General features: G+C 39.9%; 1 protein-coding gene across 5 annotated transcripts in view; it reads right to left on the reverse strand.

The window, feature by feature from the left end:
- Positions 1 to 20056, reverse strand: part of DCDC1 (doublecortin domain containing 1) — a 452481-nt gene that overhangs the window by 30872 nt on the left and 401553 nt on the right. For 3 of the 5 annotated variants that reach the window (XM_039535836.1, XM_039535835.1, XM_039535837.1), the window contains 4 exons: positions 19362 to 19532; positions 18506 to 18691; positions 13268 to 13471; positions 8965 to 9172 (listed from right to left, as the gene is read on the reverse strand). In XM_039535836.1, the coding sequence (XP_039391770.1) occupies positions 8965 to 9172; positions 13268 to 13471; positions 18506 to 18691; positions 19362 to 19532 (769 nt within the window). Of the gene's footprint in view, positions 1 to 8964; positions 9173 to 11458; positions 12318 to 13267; positions 13472 to 18505; positions 18692 to 19361; positions 19533 to 20056 lie in introns of those variants that run through there. The other 2 variants (XR_005597781.1, XM_039535838.1) reach the window with 2 other exon arrangements.

A 20056-nucleotide genomic window follows, 5' to 3' on the forward strand; every position in this document is an offset into this window, starting at 1 on the left:
TCATTTTGAACTGTAAGTATGCAGTCAGGAAGCAGAGACAAAAAACAAACAAAAAACAGACAAACAAATCAAATATTGTACAGCACAATATTGTGTTAAATGTAAACTGCTAAGAAAAGGGAAAGTTTAAAAAAAGATTTGACAAGGTAAGGAAACTTTCTGGGCTTGTTTTATTTAAATTAAGATGGTTAAAAGAAGCATTTTTCTTCTGCATAGTAAATTTTCAAAGCTGTTTAAGTCAAATGTTCAGCTGTAAACTTTTGAAAGAACAACCATGACACTTTGCTCAGAGTTATGAACATTTCAGAGTTATGAACAATCTCTGTTTCCGAGGTGTTTGTAACTGAGGTTCTACTGTAGTTTAATTTAGACTGCACCACACAATTTTTTTATCCTTCTGTTCACATACTGGATATGAAGAATATTAAGATGAACATATTAAGATAAACTGTTCATTACTTATAACAACTAACAAAAGCTTAAATAGATCATATTTGCAGCACACAGGAATGTGGCACAGTAGTAATATAGAAGAGTGATACATAATAGAAAGAACAACGGGATGGGGGAAAGTGGTGATTATAAAGAGCATTTTATATATAGGAAAGGGAGCAAAAGTGATCAAATCTGAAGCACTGCTATTTGAGGACAAAGCAAGCGTGCAAATGAAGGTCTCACAAGGATAGGTTAAGTACAAGCAGATAAGAACCTTTGGGGTTTCTCCCATTGCTTTAGAAAACTCTTAGGAATTATTCACCACTAGTTTAAATATACTGTACTTGAATATTATGGCAGACCCATTGTGATGTTGTAATTAAGGTTGTGTTCCGTTTTGCACTTGCAGTGGGAGTTCAGCCTGTTTGTTTGAGATGAAAAACACAGTATCTTTGCTTCAAGTTTCAGCATGTAATCTGAGAAAAGCTAGAATTTTCTGAAGAAGTTTCCAGAAAATCAGTTACTTAGTTTCAAAGTTTGAATCAATTGAAAATTGCCCCTCAAAAGTTCACATGCTCAGTCTCATAATTAATTGGGCCCCTTTATCTTAAAAACTACAAACTGTACAAATGGCCAAATTTCGTATATAGTGCAGTGAGAGTCTGGTGGGCTCTCTGGGGTTATGTAATTATTTGATTCATTATCAATTTATTATTTGTATTACCATAGTGCCTAGGAGTCCTAATCATGGACCAGCATGCCTTTGTGCTAAGCACTGTACAAACACAAGACAAAAAAAAAGATGCTCCCTGCCCCAAAGAGCTTACAAATATATGTATTAGGCGAGAGATAGCGGATGGATTTTAAAAAGTTGTTTGCAGTGTTGTCACCACGTTGATCCCAGTATACGAGAGACACAAGGCAGGTGAGGTAATAACTTTCATTGGACCAACTTCTGTTGGTGAAAGAGACAGGCTTTTGAGCTCAACATTTGCAGCACGCAGGAGGTTTTCAAAAGGAGGCTGGTGTCTTGGATGGTTTAGAAACAACAAATCCTGTATCTTAGCAGGGGGTTAAACTAGATGATCTTGACAGTCCCTTCTAACCCTATGGTTCTATGATTCGAAGACTACTGCTTCTGTGACTTCCCCGTGGCAGAGACCAAGTGCTACATATATAATGATCCAAATTAATGGCTCAATACAATTAAACAAACTAAAATAATGCTCAAAGGCAAGGCAAAAAAACAAACAAAAAGAAATTTATGATGAAGCCTGAAGCTCACCAAACTCCAGGTGTGGTGGACTACTGTGGAGAATGAATCCCTAAGACTCAGCTGAGAAAGCTCTGCAAGCAGCTGTACAGTGAGAATCCTAGGAAATGAGAGCATGATCTTATATTTTTGCTGCTGCAACAAGGCACGGGTGGCAGAGTGTCTCTCACGACCAGGTCCCAGACCATTAAGATCAACACAAGCAATTGCATCTGGAAGTCTACAGGACACCACTACACCATAACATGGCTTATTGTATGATATAACAAAAGCCCTTTTATGTATTTACAGCCTTGTTATTCACAGGTAGCGGTAGTTTTCCAACACCAATAAAAAGAATGAATATGTTGTGAAAATACAATACTGCTTGTTTATCCCACAGGAAGAACATAACTTAACATAAATATTTTTGAAAATTGTACCCACAGTCACTTTTGTTTAGTGCAGCACTGAACTGTTTTTAGCTCATTTTTATATTTATTTTGAAGAGCAGATCACTATAACTTCATATTCACTAGAAGTATTTTTGATTATAGCTCAGTGGTTTGAGCATTAGCCTACTAAACCCAGGGTTATAAATTCAATCCTTGAGGGGGCCATTTAGGGATTTGGGGCAAAAATCTGTCTGGGGATTGGTCCTGCTTTGAGCAGGGGGTGGGACTAGATGACCTCCTGAGGTCCCTTCCAACCCTGATATTCTATGATTTAAAAACAAATCTTTTTTCATGTTCTCTATAGAGTGATTTGAATTTGGTGTTGCTTTCCCTTGTCTAGTTTTCCCTCTTTTATGTATTTATTTTTGCTGTATGATTTGCTATTCGAATACAGTATCTTTGTGAAAGGGGCTTATCCTATTTCTTTCCCATCTATTAATTCTGCAAGCAGCATGCTAGCACATATGAGGCCCCTCATTAAAAGCAGCTGACCTAGTATTAGGCATACTTCCATTTCTTATCAAGTTTCTTATCAAGTTTGCTGGTAGGATCCATACCGGCAGAACCGCTGACAGGGGAGGCAAAAGGGGCAGGGACATTAAAGCGCTGCTGCCGCAGTGCTTTAAGGACGGTCCTTTGCCGTGGCAGCACTTTAAGGTTTCTGTGCCCCCTCCCCTGGTCAGCGGGCCGGGTGGGGGTGCAGCAACATTAAAGTGCTGCTGCGGCAAAGGATCCTGCAGTGCTTTAATGTCTCTGCCCCTTTTACCCCGCCCCCCCAAGCCTCCAACGGGCAGAGGGGGCAAAGGGAGCAGTTGCCCTGGGGCCAATTTAAAAGGGCCTGGGGCTCCGGACACTGCTGCCGCTAGTGCAGCAGCAGCATCCGGAGCCCCGGGCCCTTTAAATCAACACGGGAGTCCTGGGCAGCATGGGCCAGGGTGCCTGGAAGGGCTGGTTAGGGGATGCTGGTCCCCCAGCCCCGCCCTTTCTGACACAGGCCCCGCCCCTGGCCCGTACCAGTAAGTGTCCTGACTTACTTTCACCCCTGCATATAATCAACTCTTTATTATTGGCTTTCATTGAACTTTAGCTTCATTTAAGAGAGAAGGGAGGGTGGTATTGATTGTCTGTGGGGAAGTGTGAAGGGGGAAGTTATAGTCACAACATCTGGGCAAGGTGAGGGCTTGCATGGGGATGGAGTCAGAAAGGAAGGTTATTGGTCAAGAATAAGAATTAGGAAAGGGTAAAAGCAGTAAAGTAGGCCTGGAATACATCAGTATAATGCAGAAGTTACATACAGAGCTAAATAAATAACTTGTAGGGGGAGATTTTCAAAGGTACCAAGGGAAGTTAGGTGCTCAACTCTCATGGAACTTCAATAGGAGTTGGATGCCTACCCCCTTTTTGTGCCTTTGAAAAAAATCTCCTCCTTAAATCTCAAGTTGTTGTCCTCTCCCCCACCTCTTTCTGTTTGTACCTTGATTATTTAGGCCTACGTAGAGCCCATTGCAGACTCCGGGCCAGTTCTTTGGAGCAGGGGTCTACCTTTTTATGTAACCGAGAAAGGGCCTACTAAGCTTTTTGGGGTGGCATTTTCAGAAGTGCTCAAGCAACTTTTGAGCACAACTCTTATAGGATTCATGATTCTTAGACGTTTAGACACTTTTGAAATTCCTACCCTTGGAAGTAATATACACCTTATAATAAATGGTAATGGTAATTAGGGCCATCAATTAACTGCAGTTAACTCAAGCAAAACTAATTAACTAGATTAAAACAATTAGTCACAATTAATTGCAGTTTTATTTGCACTATTAAACAATAATAGAATACCAATTTATATTTATTATAAATATTATTGGATGTTTTTCTACATTTTCAAATATTTTGATTTCAATTACAACATAGTATACGAAGTATACAGTGCTCACTTTATTTTTTATTACAAATATTTGCACTGTAAAAAGATAAACAAAAGAAATAGTATTTTTCAATTCACCGCATACAAGTCCCGGTTAACGTTGTTTCATTGTTACGTTGCTGATCAATTAGAGAACATGCTCATTTAAAGTTATACAATGCTCCCTTATAATGTTGTTTGGCAACCGCCTGTTTTGTCCACTGTTTGCAGCCTGTTGGAGCTAGTTGGGGGTGGAGGTGGAACCAGGGTGGACTGGCAACCCCCATATCAGCTCCCCTAAGTTCCCTGTGCGGCAGCCGCCCAGCAAGCTATCAATTGCCAGGCAGTTCAGCTGTCCCTCCCCGCACTGCCTGCTCCTGTCCTCTGCCTTGGAGCTGCTCCCGGGAGCATACTGCTTGCTGTGCGGGGGAGGCACAGGGGAAGAGGGGTGCTAATGTCAGGGTCTCCCCCTTCCCCTGCTCCTGTACCTTATCGCCACAGAGAAGGGGGGGGGGGACATGACAGGGCTCAGGATGGAGGGAGCTTGCTGGCAGCAGCTGCTATCTCAACGTGCTGATCTACTTTAAAAGGTAATGTACTTAGAGTGGGGTCAGCGTACTTAAAGGGGCAATGCACTTATCTCTCTCACACACGGTGTGTGTCTCTGTCTCTCTCTGCCATGCTGACTCCCCTCCCTCCATTTGTGCTGCCTTGTAGAGTGTGAGGCTACATTAACAACAATGTGTTAATCCTTGAGGGCTCAGCCCAGTGCTAGTTCATCATTTAGAAGTAAGGCATTCCCTGGGAAATATCCCACCCTCTTCCACACTCTGACTTCACCACCTCAACAAAGCTTCATAATCATCATTGCTGTGTACAGTATTAAATTGTTTGTATAAAACTTATACTCTGTGTGTGTGTATATATATATGAAATATAGTCTTTTGTTTGGCCAAAAAAATTTCCTGGAACCTAACCCTCCCTCCCCCCCCCCTTTACATTAATTCTTATGGGGAAATTGGATTCGCTTAACATCGTTTTGCTTAAAGTAGCATTTCTCAGGAACATAACTACAACGTTAAGCGAGGAGTTACTATAGTGCAATCTCTATCATGAAAGTGCAATTTACAAATGTAGATTTTTTTTACATAACTGCACTCAGAAACAAAACAATATAAAACTTTAGAGCCTACAAGTCCACTCAGTCCTACTGCTTGTTCAACCAGTTGCTAAGACAAGCAAGCTTGTTTATATTTACGGGAGATAATGCTGCCCAATTCTTATATACAATGTCACCTGAAAGTGAGAACAGGCATTCACATGGCACTGTTGTAGCTGGAGTTGCATGGTATTTATGTGCCAGATATACTAAACATTTATATGCCCCTTCATGCTTCGACCGTCATTCCAGAAGACATGCTCCCATGCAGATGATGCTCATTAAATAATAATGTGTTGTTTAAATTTGTGACTGAACTCCTTGGAGAGAATTCTCCTACTCCATGGTTTTACCCGAAATCTGCCATATATTTTGTGTTATGGCAGTCTTGGATGACGACCGAGCATATGTTGCTGGATTTAAAACACTTTCACTGCAGTTTTGACAAAATGCAAAGAAGGTACCACTGAGATTTCTAAAGCTAGCTATAGCACTTTACCCAAGATTTAAGAATTTAAAGTGCCTTCCAGAATCTGAGATGGATGAGAAGTCTTAAAAGAGCAACACTCCAATGCAGAAATGACAGAACCCAAACTACCAGAAAAGAAAATCAACAAACTGAATGTGCATAAGTCCACACTGCTTTGGTTTGTTATCAAACAGAACTCATCATCAGCATGTTAAATGTCTACACAATTGACCAATCAGAATTCCTCAACATCTGAAGATTCATTCATGCCTATGATCTTTGCATCAGCACCCAATTGGAAAGATTTGATGACATTCAGCACACTCTAACTGGGTCTCTGAGTGTGCCTGGAGAATACTATTGCATATGGTTTCTGAATGCCAACTCTAGCAAGTCACAAGTGCACAGCTTCCACCTGGCCAACCACCATCAGGCCAAGCAAAAACTCTGGGGGATGGTACTATCCTTGAATATTTTGAACATCTGGTGTACCTTGGGGTCACATTAGACTGAACACTAACATTCAAAGAGCACATCGAGAAACTGAAAAAAACTGTGAACTCCAGGAACTGTGAATCCCAGAAACTGGCCAATACAAAATGAGGAGCTGACCCAAAGACACTCTGTTACTCAGTTGTGTAGTACTGTGCTCCATTATGGTCATTCACACAATGCACACAAAACAGATACTGAACTCAATCAATCCTGTAGGCTCATCACAGGGACTTTGAAACCAACTCCCACTGTATACTGCATACTACCTCATGACAAAATGGTGGGAAATGCCGATGTTCCTGAAGAACCTGATTCCTTCAGAACAACACCCTGAGGCACTGACCTCGAATGAAAACACTTCCATATTCCAAATCGAGAGAGAGTTGGGGTGGCAAAGACTGGTGACAATATGGCCAACTGGAAACTGGAAAAATGAGTCCAAATGTGAAACACTAGACAAACACTTGAACACTGCCTGATGCAGTACACCGTGTCAACATCCTGTACCCCTCAGGAACTATTTGAGATAAGTGACAACACGAGGTCTTGGCTGCAGTTTTGGAGTGACAAGCTATGACAGTGGACACACAAAAAAAGGATCTGAGTCTCTAAGAATACATGGTACCATCAGAGGAGACAGTTGAACATAATCTGAGTAAACTATGTAACATAATACTGTTGTAAAAAGCATGAACATCATTCTGGGATGTATTAGCAGGAGTGTTGTAAATAAGACACAAGAAGTAATTCTTCCACTTTACTCAGCACTGATAAGGCCTTATCTAGCATATTCTGCCCAGTTCTGGACACTGCACTTCAGGAAATATATGTACAAATTGGAGAAAGTCCAGAGAAGAACAACAAAAATGATTAAAGGTCTAGAAAACATGACCTATGAGGAAAGACTAAAAAATTGGTCTTGTTTAGTCTGGAAAAGAGAAGACTGAGCGGGGATATGATAACAGTCTTCATGTGCATAACGGTTGTTATAAAGAGGAGAGTGATAAATTGTTCTCCTTAGCCACTGAGGACAGAACAATAAGTAACAGTCTTAAATTGTAGCAAGGTAGATTTAAGTTAGACTTTAGGAAAAACTTCATAACTGTAAGAATAGTTAAGCACTGGAACAAATTACTTAGGGGGGGTTGTGAAATCTCCACCATTGGAGGTTTTCAAGAACAGTATAAACAAACACCTGTCAGGAATGGTCTAGATAATACTTAGTCCTGGTTCAGTGCAGGGAACAGGACTAGATGACCTATCAAGTCCCTTCCAGTCCTACATTTTTATGATTCTATGCTGCAGATTAACCTGTTCTCCTGCCAGTGATTCTTGTCCAATCAAGAGCATTCTTATATGAGTAGTTTGAGCATCACCAGTCAGAGAACAAAGCAAAGTGGTTATGTCTTGCCAGCCTTAAGAGTGTGATACATAAGGTTAGTAGGCCATTATTCATTGCACATAGTAAAGCAATCAGCAGATGTTAATTTAGATATTTCCAATGATAATTGGATTTTTGTTTGTAGAAAACTGATATTTATGAATACTGACTTATTCAATAAGTAATATACTTTCCCAGTTTAATAAAGTATTTAAGCATTTGTTCAACTTTAAGTGAGCAAGTCCATCTCTATTCAGGTAACCACTTAAGCACATGCTTAATGCTCACTGAAGTCTTAAAAATTTAAGCACATGCTTAAATTCTTTGCTAAATTGGAAACTTTATAAGTTTCCTATTTATAGGAAAATAGGCCCAAACAGAAGTCCAGGAACTGAATGTCTCCAGACTTTGGGACGTTAAAAATTGTGAACCTGAATTTCATGGCTGAGGTCCATCTCTAGTAATTAATGCAATTCAAAAATAGAACTACTGTCTAACAAACTGCAAATTCACTTATTGTTAAAAAGCAGTTTAACTCTTTTGATGAATCTGTTCAAAAATCTTTACTAACTCACTTGATAGAATAATAAATTAAAAATGCATCCATAATCTCAATTCTCATTTAATTTTTATAACATTAAAGAAATAAATCCTTTACATGTTTATATATAACAGCAAACCCAAAGATAAACTATGATTGCCAGCTAACATCAGTTTATGTAAAATAGCTCAAAACCTGGTATGAAATGTATATCACCCTGCATATAAACAGTGGTCAGTAACTGCTTTTGCAATAATCTGGCACTTATTTAATGCAAGATTAACACAATAAGTCTGATTTTCAAATCAGGGTAATATGGAACAACAGCACCTAATTCGCCTGCACAATTACTTCAGTTGTGTATATACATAAAAAATGTTCACAAGTGGCAAATTAGGCAGCAGCTAGTATGATTTGTACATACAGTCAAAGTAATTAAACTCTCAAATTAGGTATATGATAGCTTTAGGCTTCTGACTGTTTGGAAATCTGACCTTCTAAAAGCATGTACTTTAACTTTTCACAAATAATTTCAAAATTAAATATTTACATGCAATGTAATTCATGTTCAGCCTAAAGATATTGTGTTACCTAATTTGCACAAGAGTAAATCAATGAGAGACGAAAGGTCCTTACTAACATGCAAAATATAAATATAACACATTTGTCCAGCTAAAGTGTACTCTCATTAATCTTTTCTCTAGTAGTGTTTGTTATTCTCTAAGAAAATGGAAAACAAAGTAAAGGATTTCCACAGATAATCTTGGAAGCATATGAGCAGAGGCTTTTTTACAGCTTTTAAAAAAATCTGTTAGCTCCATGCAAGTTCATGTAGTTCAATATTAATTTAACTAAGAACTTTTTGATTTTGACCTTTTACCTTCCGTATGCAGTGCAGCCCCACCTTCAGCACTGTCAGTGATTGCAGTTCTCTCTTTATAGTCTTCTTCTGAGTCACTTTGTCTGAAACACTCATTTACAGCCCATGTGACTAAATCTGGCAGGGTAAGCATTAGGATTCCATCACTGGTATATAGTCTGCAGGCTTTCCTGGTAAGTTCAAGTTGTCTTGTACACATGGTAAGCAGCTTAAAAAAAACCAGCAACGATAAAACAATGGAATGATTAATCACTCAAAGGTGAAATTCTTCCTTCTGCAGAGCATTTGCGTGGGATTTAAGTGGTGCATAAACCTGTGCTGTCCCTTTACATAGGGGAGAAGTTTATCAATAGTGAAAACCAGTCTCATTTTATTAGATATATTCTAATTCATTTGCAAACGGGAGACAAATTGGATGATCTAAGGAAAAAACCCAGCAACCTATTTTAATTTGCCTTTCTATTAAAATTTTAGAAATATATAATAAAATGTATAGAATATAATGAATGACCAATATAGCTGAATATGTTTTCAGTCTAGATGGAATTTGGCAGAACAAAATATTATGCCATGAGATAATACTGGCAAATCAGTCTCCTACATGTTTCTTAATAGCTAGCTCCAAATTCAAGTCTTGTAGCATTCCATAATGCCCTCACAGAACCCTAATTTCCTTAGATGTATTTGAGATACACAGTATGCCAAAAGAATAAAAGTTATCTACAGTCATAACATAAAATGTTAAGCAAGGTCTCATGTCCTACATAGCACATTTGATGTAAATATGTGGTAGTGCTCCCTAAATTATGTGGCAAGAACCCCAACTGTATCACTCCCCACCCTGAACCCTCCTTATAACCTACCCTACTGCAGTACAATTAAGTCCCTTATTAATTTATGTTCAGATTCAATACTATTTATTTCATATTACCCTCCTCTTGCCCCCTACCACTTTCAATGTGCTACATCATTTTATTGTGCATTATAGATTTGTCAGGGACCCTCCTGGAGGTTTGGGGTTTTGGCAAAGGCATAATGGTGGGTTGTTGTTTTTTTTGGCAACCAGAAAGCAGATGAGGCTTTTGAGCAGGGATGGAGACAGCTTTAAATTTAGGAGGGGGATTAACTTCCTCATTTCCCTCGTCAAACCCTGATAACTAGATATCCCACTGCTCTTCCCCAACCCAGCCCAATATCTGCCACTATATTTAACAAGCATGGAGAAATACATAAGCTTGATATTTCTGTTAAAATGATCACCATTGAAATAGTTAACAATATTGACACCCACATTTCTCAGAGGTATTGTTTCAGGCTTCCTACATATTCAGACAGACATTATTGCATTGGTTTACAATGAGTTCACACTTTAAAGGTTATCTTTACAACCCATATGGGCTGGAATTTTAAATGATTTTTCCTTATATGAAAGTTTAGATTCTGGAGCACAATTGTATGCAGCAATTTCAAAAAGAACAATTATGTTGCAATCAGGGGCAGCTCTAGGAATTTGGCCGCCCCAAGCACGGCGGCATGCCGCAGGGGGCGCGCTGCCAGTCCCGCGGCTCCAGGGGACCTCTTGCAGACGTGCCTGCGGAGGGTGCACTGGGAGGGCGGCAGGCGGCTCCGGCGGATCTTCCGCAGTCATGCCTGCAGGAGGTCCACCGGAGCCACGGGACCAGCGAACCCTCCGCAGTCCGCCGGAGCCGCCTGCCGCCCTGCCGGCAAAATGCCGCCCCAAGCACGCGCTTGGCGCGCTGGGGTCTGGAGCCGGCCCTGGTTGCAATTTATGTGGCACCATCAGTGCATTTTACATGGGGTTCTGGTGTCAAATATATGATAAAATAACACCAATGTAGTCGGTACTCCAATCACCTTCTCCTAGAATATGAATGGCTGTCACCCAAGTTGGAGTCATCATACTCCAGCCATACTAGAGTGCAGAATGATTCATCCTTTTGCATAAAGTTTCCCAAAAAAATCTTAGTCCACCTTCAAAGAAACCCCTACTTGCCCAGGAGTGACATGCAGAGATATTAACTCCAGGTGAAGTCTCTTTCTGCTGAAACTGGCAGGGCTTATAGTAAAGAAAATAACTTGATAGGTGGATTGTAACTACTGATTGATCTTTAGCAAGAATAATGGAAGCCATGTTCTATCCTTTCAGGCTCAGAATATTAGGAAGGTATGGGCTCGTCAGATGAGATCTGTTTGCCTAAAGACAGTGGGAACCAAAGACTAATTAGAGGAACTGATCAGTCTTTTAAGCTGACTGTCTGATATACACCCATGTCCCTCAGAGGTTCCTGACCTACATTAATTACTGAAAGAAATGTGATTCAATGTATTTTTATAAATTTTATTAAAACTATTAAACAAAAAAGATTAAAACCAAGAAGACATCTCACCAAAACTACTAAGAAAGTAATACAACTATTACACAAAATCAAATCAATAAATCAGCAAATTAATCTCAATAGTGGATTGGAATTAAATTATCGAATTAACACAAAAATAGTCAATCATTACAAGTTCTAGGAAGGGATTTAAGGAGGTGGTTGTCCTTTTGGTTATAAACTGAAGAACTGTATCTATAACTTGGAGATGGGTAAATGTTTTAATACTGTAACTAAGTTATCTAGTACCTAACCCACAATTTGAGCTAATTATAAAGCTTCCTCATTATTTCAATTCTTATGGTGACTAGCTCTTTCCCTCACTCCCAACTGAGATATAATATAGACTTTACAAGATACTTCTGCAGTAGTTCAACAACTGTGATCTGGTGACAGTTCAATTCTCTTAGGACTTGTAGACACAGGACACAGAAAACACTTTAAATGGATAGGCTCTCTCACCAGTCCACGGAAGACTGATGTCACATTAAAGTCTGTTTCAGGCTCTTGCTTGAGGACACAATTTATTGGTCAAACAGAAGCTTAGGCAAAATAACAAAATAAAATAGTTTCTCTGTCCAACATGGGCTACAGTTGCCAGAGGCTTTTCCCTCACCTCTCTCAGCCCTTCCTGGTCCTACCTGACCCAAGCAACTCCTGCAGGAGCCTACCTACTCTCTGCAATTCTCTCCCTCAACTCAGCTTTTGCTGGCCTGTAGAAGGACTAGGACCCAGATCCTCAATGGCATTTAGGTGGTTTATTGACCCAAAAGACACAGCTTCTCAGCCACAAACTTGATTCTTATAGTTTGTGAATTTTACTTACTCCATCTTCCAGTGCCTTGCTCCAAGGCCTTTGGGCAAATCAGGTGTAAGGCCTACTTTGGCACCATGCAATTTGGTCCAGTCAGGTTTGAATTAGGTCATCCTTAGCTAGCATCAGTTTTGGGAAAAGACCTGCTTAAGCCAGAAATTTTTAAAATATTTGGTCTTTTGCACATCACAGAGACTATAAGCCTCTGACTCCCAAAATATCAAAAACATAGAAGCTGACATGGGTCCTATCTGTGTGAAAAAGTCTTGCAATGAGACTGTCACCAATTTACAGAAAGTATGATCCCAAAATCCTGTAAAAATTTCCAGAGTTCCAACAGTCAGTCACAATATTAATCGATCAGCAATATTAAAAATAAGCTTGAACATCTTGTGCTCAGTGTCATCATTCTTCTCATAAACAAGACAATTGACAGTAATTTTCCATTTTGGAACTGGGTTATAAGTCAAATAATAGAATATAATAATAATAGAAATTTCCATCTCAGTAGAGAAAACTTACTTTAAAATCTCTCAAGATTAAACCAAACTTAAAAAAAAAGATGTTTACATTTTATATAAGGTCTATATTCCCATATATCTATTTCTCTTAGAAGAATCACCACTGATTATAAACAGAAGAAGGAGGCTGTGTTTGGATCCAGATTAGAAGGTTTAAACTAGGGTGAAGAGTTTGGGTTGGGGGCTGAATGAATGCTAAATTCATGTCTGACAATGGCAAAATCTCTTAAAATGTTCTCCCGCAATTATCAGCCTAAACTGTGGAAATATTATAATTTCAAGTGTTATTGCAAGATTTATGCCATGAAAATGTTTTATCATACTGGGTCATATAAAAACTGAATCTGGAGAACAGGTTCCTACAGGCCCTGGATCAGACTGGGAAACAAACCCCTAGGGTAGGACTAAAATTTGTGAATTCAAACCAAACACCTCAGCAATTCATGATGAAGGGAGATTTAGCTTTGAGATTCTGGTTTGGGTTCATCTTGGTCATTGACAAAGGCTGCTTGTCTTTGCCAATACTACAGATATTATAATTATCCCTGGGGATGATTGTTACTAATACTTACCATAGGGAATGTGCTAGCAATGATTAACTGACCATTTTGGTAGCCAGCTCCATTTCTGTATGCAATTATTTTCACCGCTTTCTGGTTCATAGCTGCAGAGATCTTTTCTGAGATTGTTTGTATGGAGGTTTCGGTCCGCAAAGATGCTAGAACTTCTTCTAAATAATTCAAGGTATTTTCAGCTTCCAATGTGGATAAATCAGTCTTTAAGATAGGAAAGAATCAGATCCAATCAGGCTGCTGCTTTTATTAAATCAATACTGAAGTGAACTTATTTTAATGAAGCTCACAAATTTAATTTAAAATTTATTCAGTCAACACTACATTTATTGAAATATGGAATATACTAATATCTACTCTGCATGTACCTTTGGTGATCACACCAAATCTCCAGCGCTTTCTGGTAGCTATGATTTGTTAAAGATGACAAGAGATGGCTAAAACCAAATTTTGTAGGAAAGCTAATGAGACATTTATGTATTTCTTTTAAAGATCATTGAACATATCTGTACACACAACTGTTTAGGTAAAGATGAAACAGCTTTCAAAAGATATCTCCCCTTCTTCAGTGCAGAGCTCCCATTAATTATTTACTCTTAATCAGGGCTGGCTCCAGACCCCAGCGTGCCAAGCACGCGCTTGGGGCGACATGCTGCGGGAGGGCGGCAGGCGGCTCCGGTGGACCTCCCGCAGACATAACATAAGAACGTAAGAAAGGCCGTACCGGGTCAGACCAAAGGTCCATCTAGCCCAGTATCTGTCTACCGACAGTGGCCAATGCCATGTGCCCCAGAGGGAGTGAACCTAACAGGCAATGATCAAGTGATCTCTCTCCTGCCATCCATCTCCATCCTCTGACGAACAGAGGCTAGGGACACCATTCTTACCCATCCTGGCTAATAGCCATTTATGGACTTAGCCACCATAAATTTACCCAGTCCTCTTTTAAACATTGTTATAGTCCTAGCCTTCACAACCTCCTCAGGTAAGGAGTTCCACAAGTTGACTGTGCACTGCGTGAAGAAGAACTTCCTTTTATTTGTTTTAAACCTGCTGCCTATTAATTTCATTTGGTGACCCCTAGTTCTTGTATTATGGGAATAAGTAAATAACTTTTCCTTATCCACTTTCTCAACATCACTCATGATTTGATATACCTCTATCATGTCCCCCCTTAGTCTTCTCTTTTCCAAGCTGAACAGTCCTAGCCTCTTTAATCTTTCCTCGTATGGGACCCTCTCTAAACCCCTAATCATTTTAGTTGCCCTTTTCTGAACCTTTTCTAGTGCTAGAATATCTTTTTTGAGGTGAGGAGACCACATCTGTACACAGTATTCGAGATGTGGGCGTACCATGGATTTATATAAGGGCAATAATATATTCTCAGTCTTATTCTCTATCCCCTTTTTAATGATTCCTAACATCCTGTTTGCTTTTTTGACCGCCTCTGCACACTGCGTGGACATCTTCAGAGAACTATCCACGATGACGCCAAGATCTTTTTCCTGACTCGTTGTAGCTAAATTAGCTCCCATCATGTTGTATGTATAGTTGGGGTTATTTTTTCCAATGTGCATTACTTTACATTTATCCACATTAGATTTCATTTGCCATTTTGTTGCCCAATCACTTAGTTTTGTGAAATCTTTTTGAAGTTCTTCACAATCTGCTTTGGTCTTAACTATCTTGAGTAGTTTAGTATCATCTGCAAACTTTGCCACCTCACTGTTTACCCCTTTCTCCAGATCATTTATGAATAAATTGAATAGGATTGGTCCGAGGACTGACCCTTGGGGAACACCACTAGTTACCCCTCTCCATTCTGAGAATTTATCATTAATTCCTACCCTTTGTTCCCTGTCCTTTAACCAGTTCTCAGTCCATGAAAGGACCTTCCCTTTTATCCCATGACAGCTTAATTTACGTAAGAGCCTTTGGTGAGGGACCTTGTCAAAAGCTTTCTGGAAATCTAAGTACACTATGTCCACCGGATCCCCCTTGTCCACATGTTTGTTGACCCCTTCAAAGAACTCTAATAGATTAGTAAGACATGATTTCCCTTTACAGAAACCATGTTGACCATTGCTCAAGAGTTTATGTTTTTCTATGTGTCTGACAATTTTATTCTTTACTATTGTTTAAACTAATTTGCCCGGTACCGACGTTAGACTTACCGGTCTGTAATTGCCGGGATCACCCCTAGAGCCCTTTTTAAATATTGGCGTTACATTAGCTAACTTCCAGTCATTGGGTACCGAAGCCGATTTAAAGGACAGGTTACAAACCTTAGTTCATAGTTCTGCAACTTCACATTTGAGTTCTTTCAGAACTCTTGGGTGAATGCCATCTGGACCCGGTGACTTGTTAATGTTGAGTTTATCAATTAATTCCAAAACCTCCTCTAGTGACACTTCAATCTGTGACAGTTCCTCAGATTTGTCACCTACAAAAGCCAGCTCAGGTTTGGGAATCTCCCTAACATCCTCAGCCGTGAAGACTGAAGCAAAGAATCCATTTAGTTTCTCCGCAATGATTTTATCGTCTTTAAGCGCTCCTTTTGTATTTTGATCATCAAGGGGCCCCACTGGTTGTTTAGCAGGCTTCCTGCTTCTGATGTACTTAAAAAACATTTTGTTATTACCTTTGGAGTTTTTGACTAGCCATTCTTCAAACTCCTCTTTGGCTTTTCTTATTACACTCTTGCACTTAAGTTGGCAGTGTTTGTGCTCCTTTCTATTTGCCTCACTAGGATTTGACTTCCACTTTTTAAAGGAAGTCTTTTTATCTCTCACTGCTTCTTTTACATGGTTGTTAAGCCACGGTGGCTCTTTTTTAGTTCTTTTACTGTTTTTCTTAATTTGGGGTATACATTGAAGTTGGGCCTCTATTATGGTGTCTTTAAAAAGGGCCCACGCAACTTGCAGGGATTTCACTTTAGTCACTGTACCTTTTAACTTTTGTCTAACTAACCCCCTCATTTTTGTATAGTTCCCCCTTTTGAAATTAAATGCCACAGTGTTGGGCAGTTGAGGTGTTCTTCCCACCACAGGGATGTTGAATGCTATTGTATTATGGTCACTATTTCCAAGCGGTCCTGCTATAGTTACCTCTTGGACCAGCTCCTGCGCTCCACTCAGGATTAAATCTAGAGTTGCCTCTCCCCTTGTGGGTTCCCGTACCAGCTGCTCCATGAAGCAGTCATTTAAAGTATCGAGAAATTTTATCTCTGCATTTCGTCCTGAAGTGAAATGTTCCCAGTCAATATGGGGATAATTGAAATCCCCCACTATTATTGGGTTCTTAATTTTGATAGCCTCTCTAATTTCCCTTAGCATTTCATCGTCACTATTATTGTCCTGGTCAGGTGGTCGATAATAGATCCCTAATGTTATATTTTTACTAGAGCATGACATTTCTATCCATAGAGACTCTATGGAACATGTGGATTCGCTTAAGATTTTTACTTCATTTGAATCTACACTTTCTTTCACATATAGTGCCACTCCTCCCCCTGCACGACCTGTTCTGTCTTTCCGATATATTTTGTACCCCGGAATGATTGTGTCCCATTGATTGCTCTCAGTCCACCAGGTTTCTGTGATGCCTATTATATCTATATACTCCTTTATCACAAGGCACTCTAGTTCACCCATTCTATTATTTAGACTTCTGGCATTTGTGTACAAGCACTTTAGAAACTTGTCCCTGTTTATTAGCCTGCCTTTTTCTGATGTGCCAGATTCTTTTTTATGTGACTGTTTATCACCTGATCCGTCCCTTACATTATACTTTTCAGTCCTCAGCTCCTGACTATAACCTGGAGATTCTCTATCATCAGACTCTCCCCTAAGAGAAGTCAGTGTCCGATCCACACGCTCCTCTGCAGCAGTCGGCTTTCCCCCATCTCCTAGGCACGTCTGCAGGAGGTCCACCGGAGCCGCGGGACCGGCGACCGCCAGAGCGCCCCCCGCGGCGTACCGCCATGCTTGGGGTGGCGCAATTCCTAGAGCCGCCCCTGCTCTTAATACTAATATCTATAGGAGTTCCACATGTGCAGGCAAGAGACAAATATGCCCCGTAACAGATACATTTTAATGCTAACAGGAAAACTATTCTAAAATTTGGTATAGCACAAAATAATATTTACCACATTTATATCCCTAATAACAAATCTGCCACTCTTTTGACTTCCATTCAACAAGAAAGATATTAAGAAAAAGACAACAATAATTTTATACAGTTTTTAGACTCTGCAATTCGTACATTCCCAGAATGAGAGACAGTGGTGGAGACTCTGCATACATGTCACATGCCACGTACTGCAGCAATGACCAACCTATGACACATGCATTAATTAGCAGTAACATGCAAGGTTCTTTTAGAGTATCTATGTTGCTGAGTGAGTAGAACTGCTCTCCCCCCTTCAACACACTTTCTTCTGGAATTATGGGCAGTCATGTCCTCTCAGCATAGGATCAATGGTGGTGGTGAGAACTTTCACTCACTACCCAGAACTGGAATGAGTGGTGTGGGGAACATATTGACAGAGGCCTTTAGTATCCCACAGGAATACCTGAAGAGGAAGGAAGCAGGTCAGACTTTCAAAAGACTCCCAACCCCTCCCACAGTGTAGCCATGGCCACTGTTCCTCTGCATTCAATCAATGGCCTGAAAAGTGCAGCCTCTGGAACATTGAGAACCTGATCTCAAAAAACTAGTGGTTGATTGTAAACATCCTAGCCCTTTTCCAGGGCTGGAGTCCAAAGACAGGGGATATACCATTCCGCTATTAATCCATGGGTACCATGATAATATCCACACTGGCCCCATCCCCACTGATACCTCCAAAACCTTCCTGGTCTGTTCATCAGTGAACAGTAAAACTGAAAGATTATATGAAGGTTTACAAAAGCAGCAAAGAATCCTGTGGCACCTTATAGACTAACAGACGTTTTGCAGCATGAGCTTTCGTGGGTGCATCCGAAGAAGTGGGTATTCACCCACGAAAGCTCATGCTGCAAAACGTCTGTTAGTCTATAAGGTGCCACAGGATTCTTTGCTGCTTTTACAGATCCAGACTAACACGGCTACCCCTCTGATACATGAAGGTTTACAGTTTGTTAAAGTGAAGATAGCAAAGTTCTGCGGTAGTCTAACAATGTACTATGAACATTTTCAGGTTATTTTATAATCCTGCGTCTACAGTACAGCTAATAGGACAAATTAAAAAATACAAACCTTCATCACATTAACACACTTAAAAGGCCCCAAGGAGAAATGATTTGCTTCCTCAGAGCCAGAGGCACAGAAGAACATGCTACCTGTGGGTAATTTTTTCAGTTCTTTCTTTCCTCTTATGGCCCTTGCACAAGCCAAGCATATCATGAACTTCTGCTTTCCACTAGGTGAAAGAAAACAGTAGCCCTAAAAAGAAGGGGAAATAATGGTTTCAATGCTTTAGAGTGTCCAGATGTGCAACAGTTCAGTTATCTAATTACTTCCTATAAGCATTCAGGATTTCCTCAACACAAGTCCACCTTTGCTAACCTTCCTGATGCTGCCAGTTAGGATACATGAATAGCTGTTGTTCATTTGAAATAAGACAAGGACACAAATGGCTTTGGATCTTCAGCCCTCACCTCTGGACATTGCAAAATGGAACTGATGTTGGAACAGAGCAACTGTGACATCAGAGGTGAGTAAATGACAATGTACTTTTACTTATTACAAATCTATGGATTAAAGTGACATAAAATTTGACTAGGGATTTTATCGTCATTTAACTGTGACCTGTTTCACAGCCATGATGTCATACTTAGGAAACAGAAACTTCTACAGACATGACTGCTCAATATATTACTTTACAAAGTACTTTTTTTGCTAGCAGGAAGAGAAGATTATGCACTGACACCTGAAGTGGAGCACCCACAGGGACAGCACCTGAAGAAAAAGTGAAATATTTCATCTGTCCATTTCAGATAAATATAAATATATAGGTATACACATAAACATTCTACACAGCCTGTTGACTGCATTGATAGTGGATTAAACTTCCCTATGTCAACTTTATATACCTTAAAAATATATTACTTACTGGCTGGTCTATTTTTTCTCTACTGGTCACAGAGAATGTGCAAACAGAAACATGATTTGCTGCTGTGATTTCTTGATCCAGTACTGTGCTGTAAAAGGCACTAAATACTCCTGCATTTTCCATGTAATGCCACTTTTGATTGGCAGCCCCATTGCTGTATTCTTTATATTTCTGTCAAAACATAAAAAGATAAATCCTATTCCTACACTATAGCATTCTGCTATTCAGTATTTGGCATGAATGCCTTGTGCTGCTTAAAAAATAAAAGCGTGTTTTTCAGATGGGACTTTAAATTCTCAAGTCCTGTCTGTTCTGTGTGGACACTAAACATCTCACGATACTTTAAGTAAAAGTAGGTATTTGCCTCAGTATCTTTGACACATTTTCCCCCTGCACTCAGTATTGTATGGTGGGTTATCTAATCTTCTGCCATGGAGGTGGCTACATTTCAGAAGTGGTGTATGTACAGAAGTAGTTTTAGAGTGCTGTGCGATCCTTTGGGATAAAAGGGGTGCTAGAAACATAAAATGCTGTTAATAAAATAGACAATATTAGGTAAGTGAAAAAGTGAGCTAATCAGCATAGGTGGTCTGCCATCAACATCTTGCCATCGGAGATGGGCAGCCTTTAAACCTGGGATCTTCTTTCTGGGATCTGCCATCATGGCAGAAGACCCAAATAACCCAACGAGGTCA

The sequence above is a fragment of the Mauremys reevesii genome, linkage group 4 (assembly GCF_016161935.1).
Source record: "Mauremys reevesii isolate NIE-2019 linkage group 4, ASM1616193v1, whole genome shotgun sequence".
Taxonomy (NCBI): domain Eukaryota; kingdom Metazoa; phylum Chordata; order Testudines; family Geoemydidae; genus Mauremys; species Mauremys reevesii.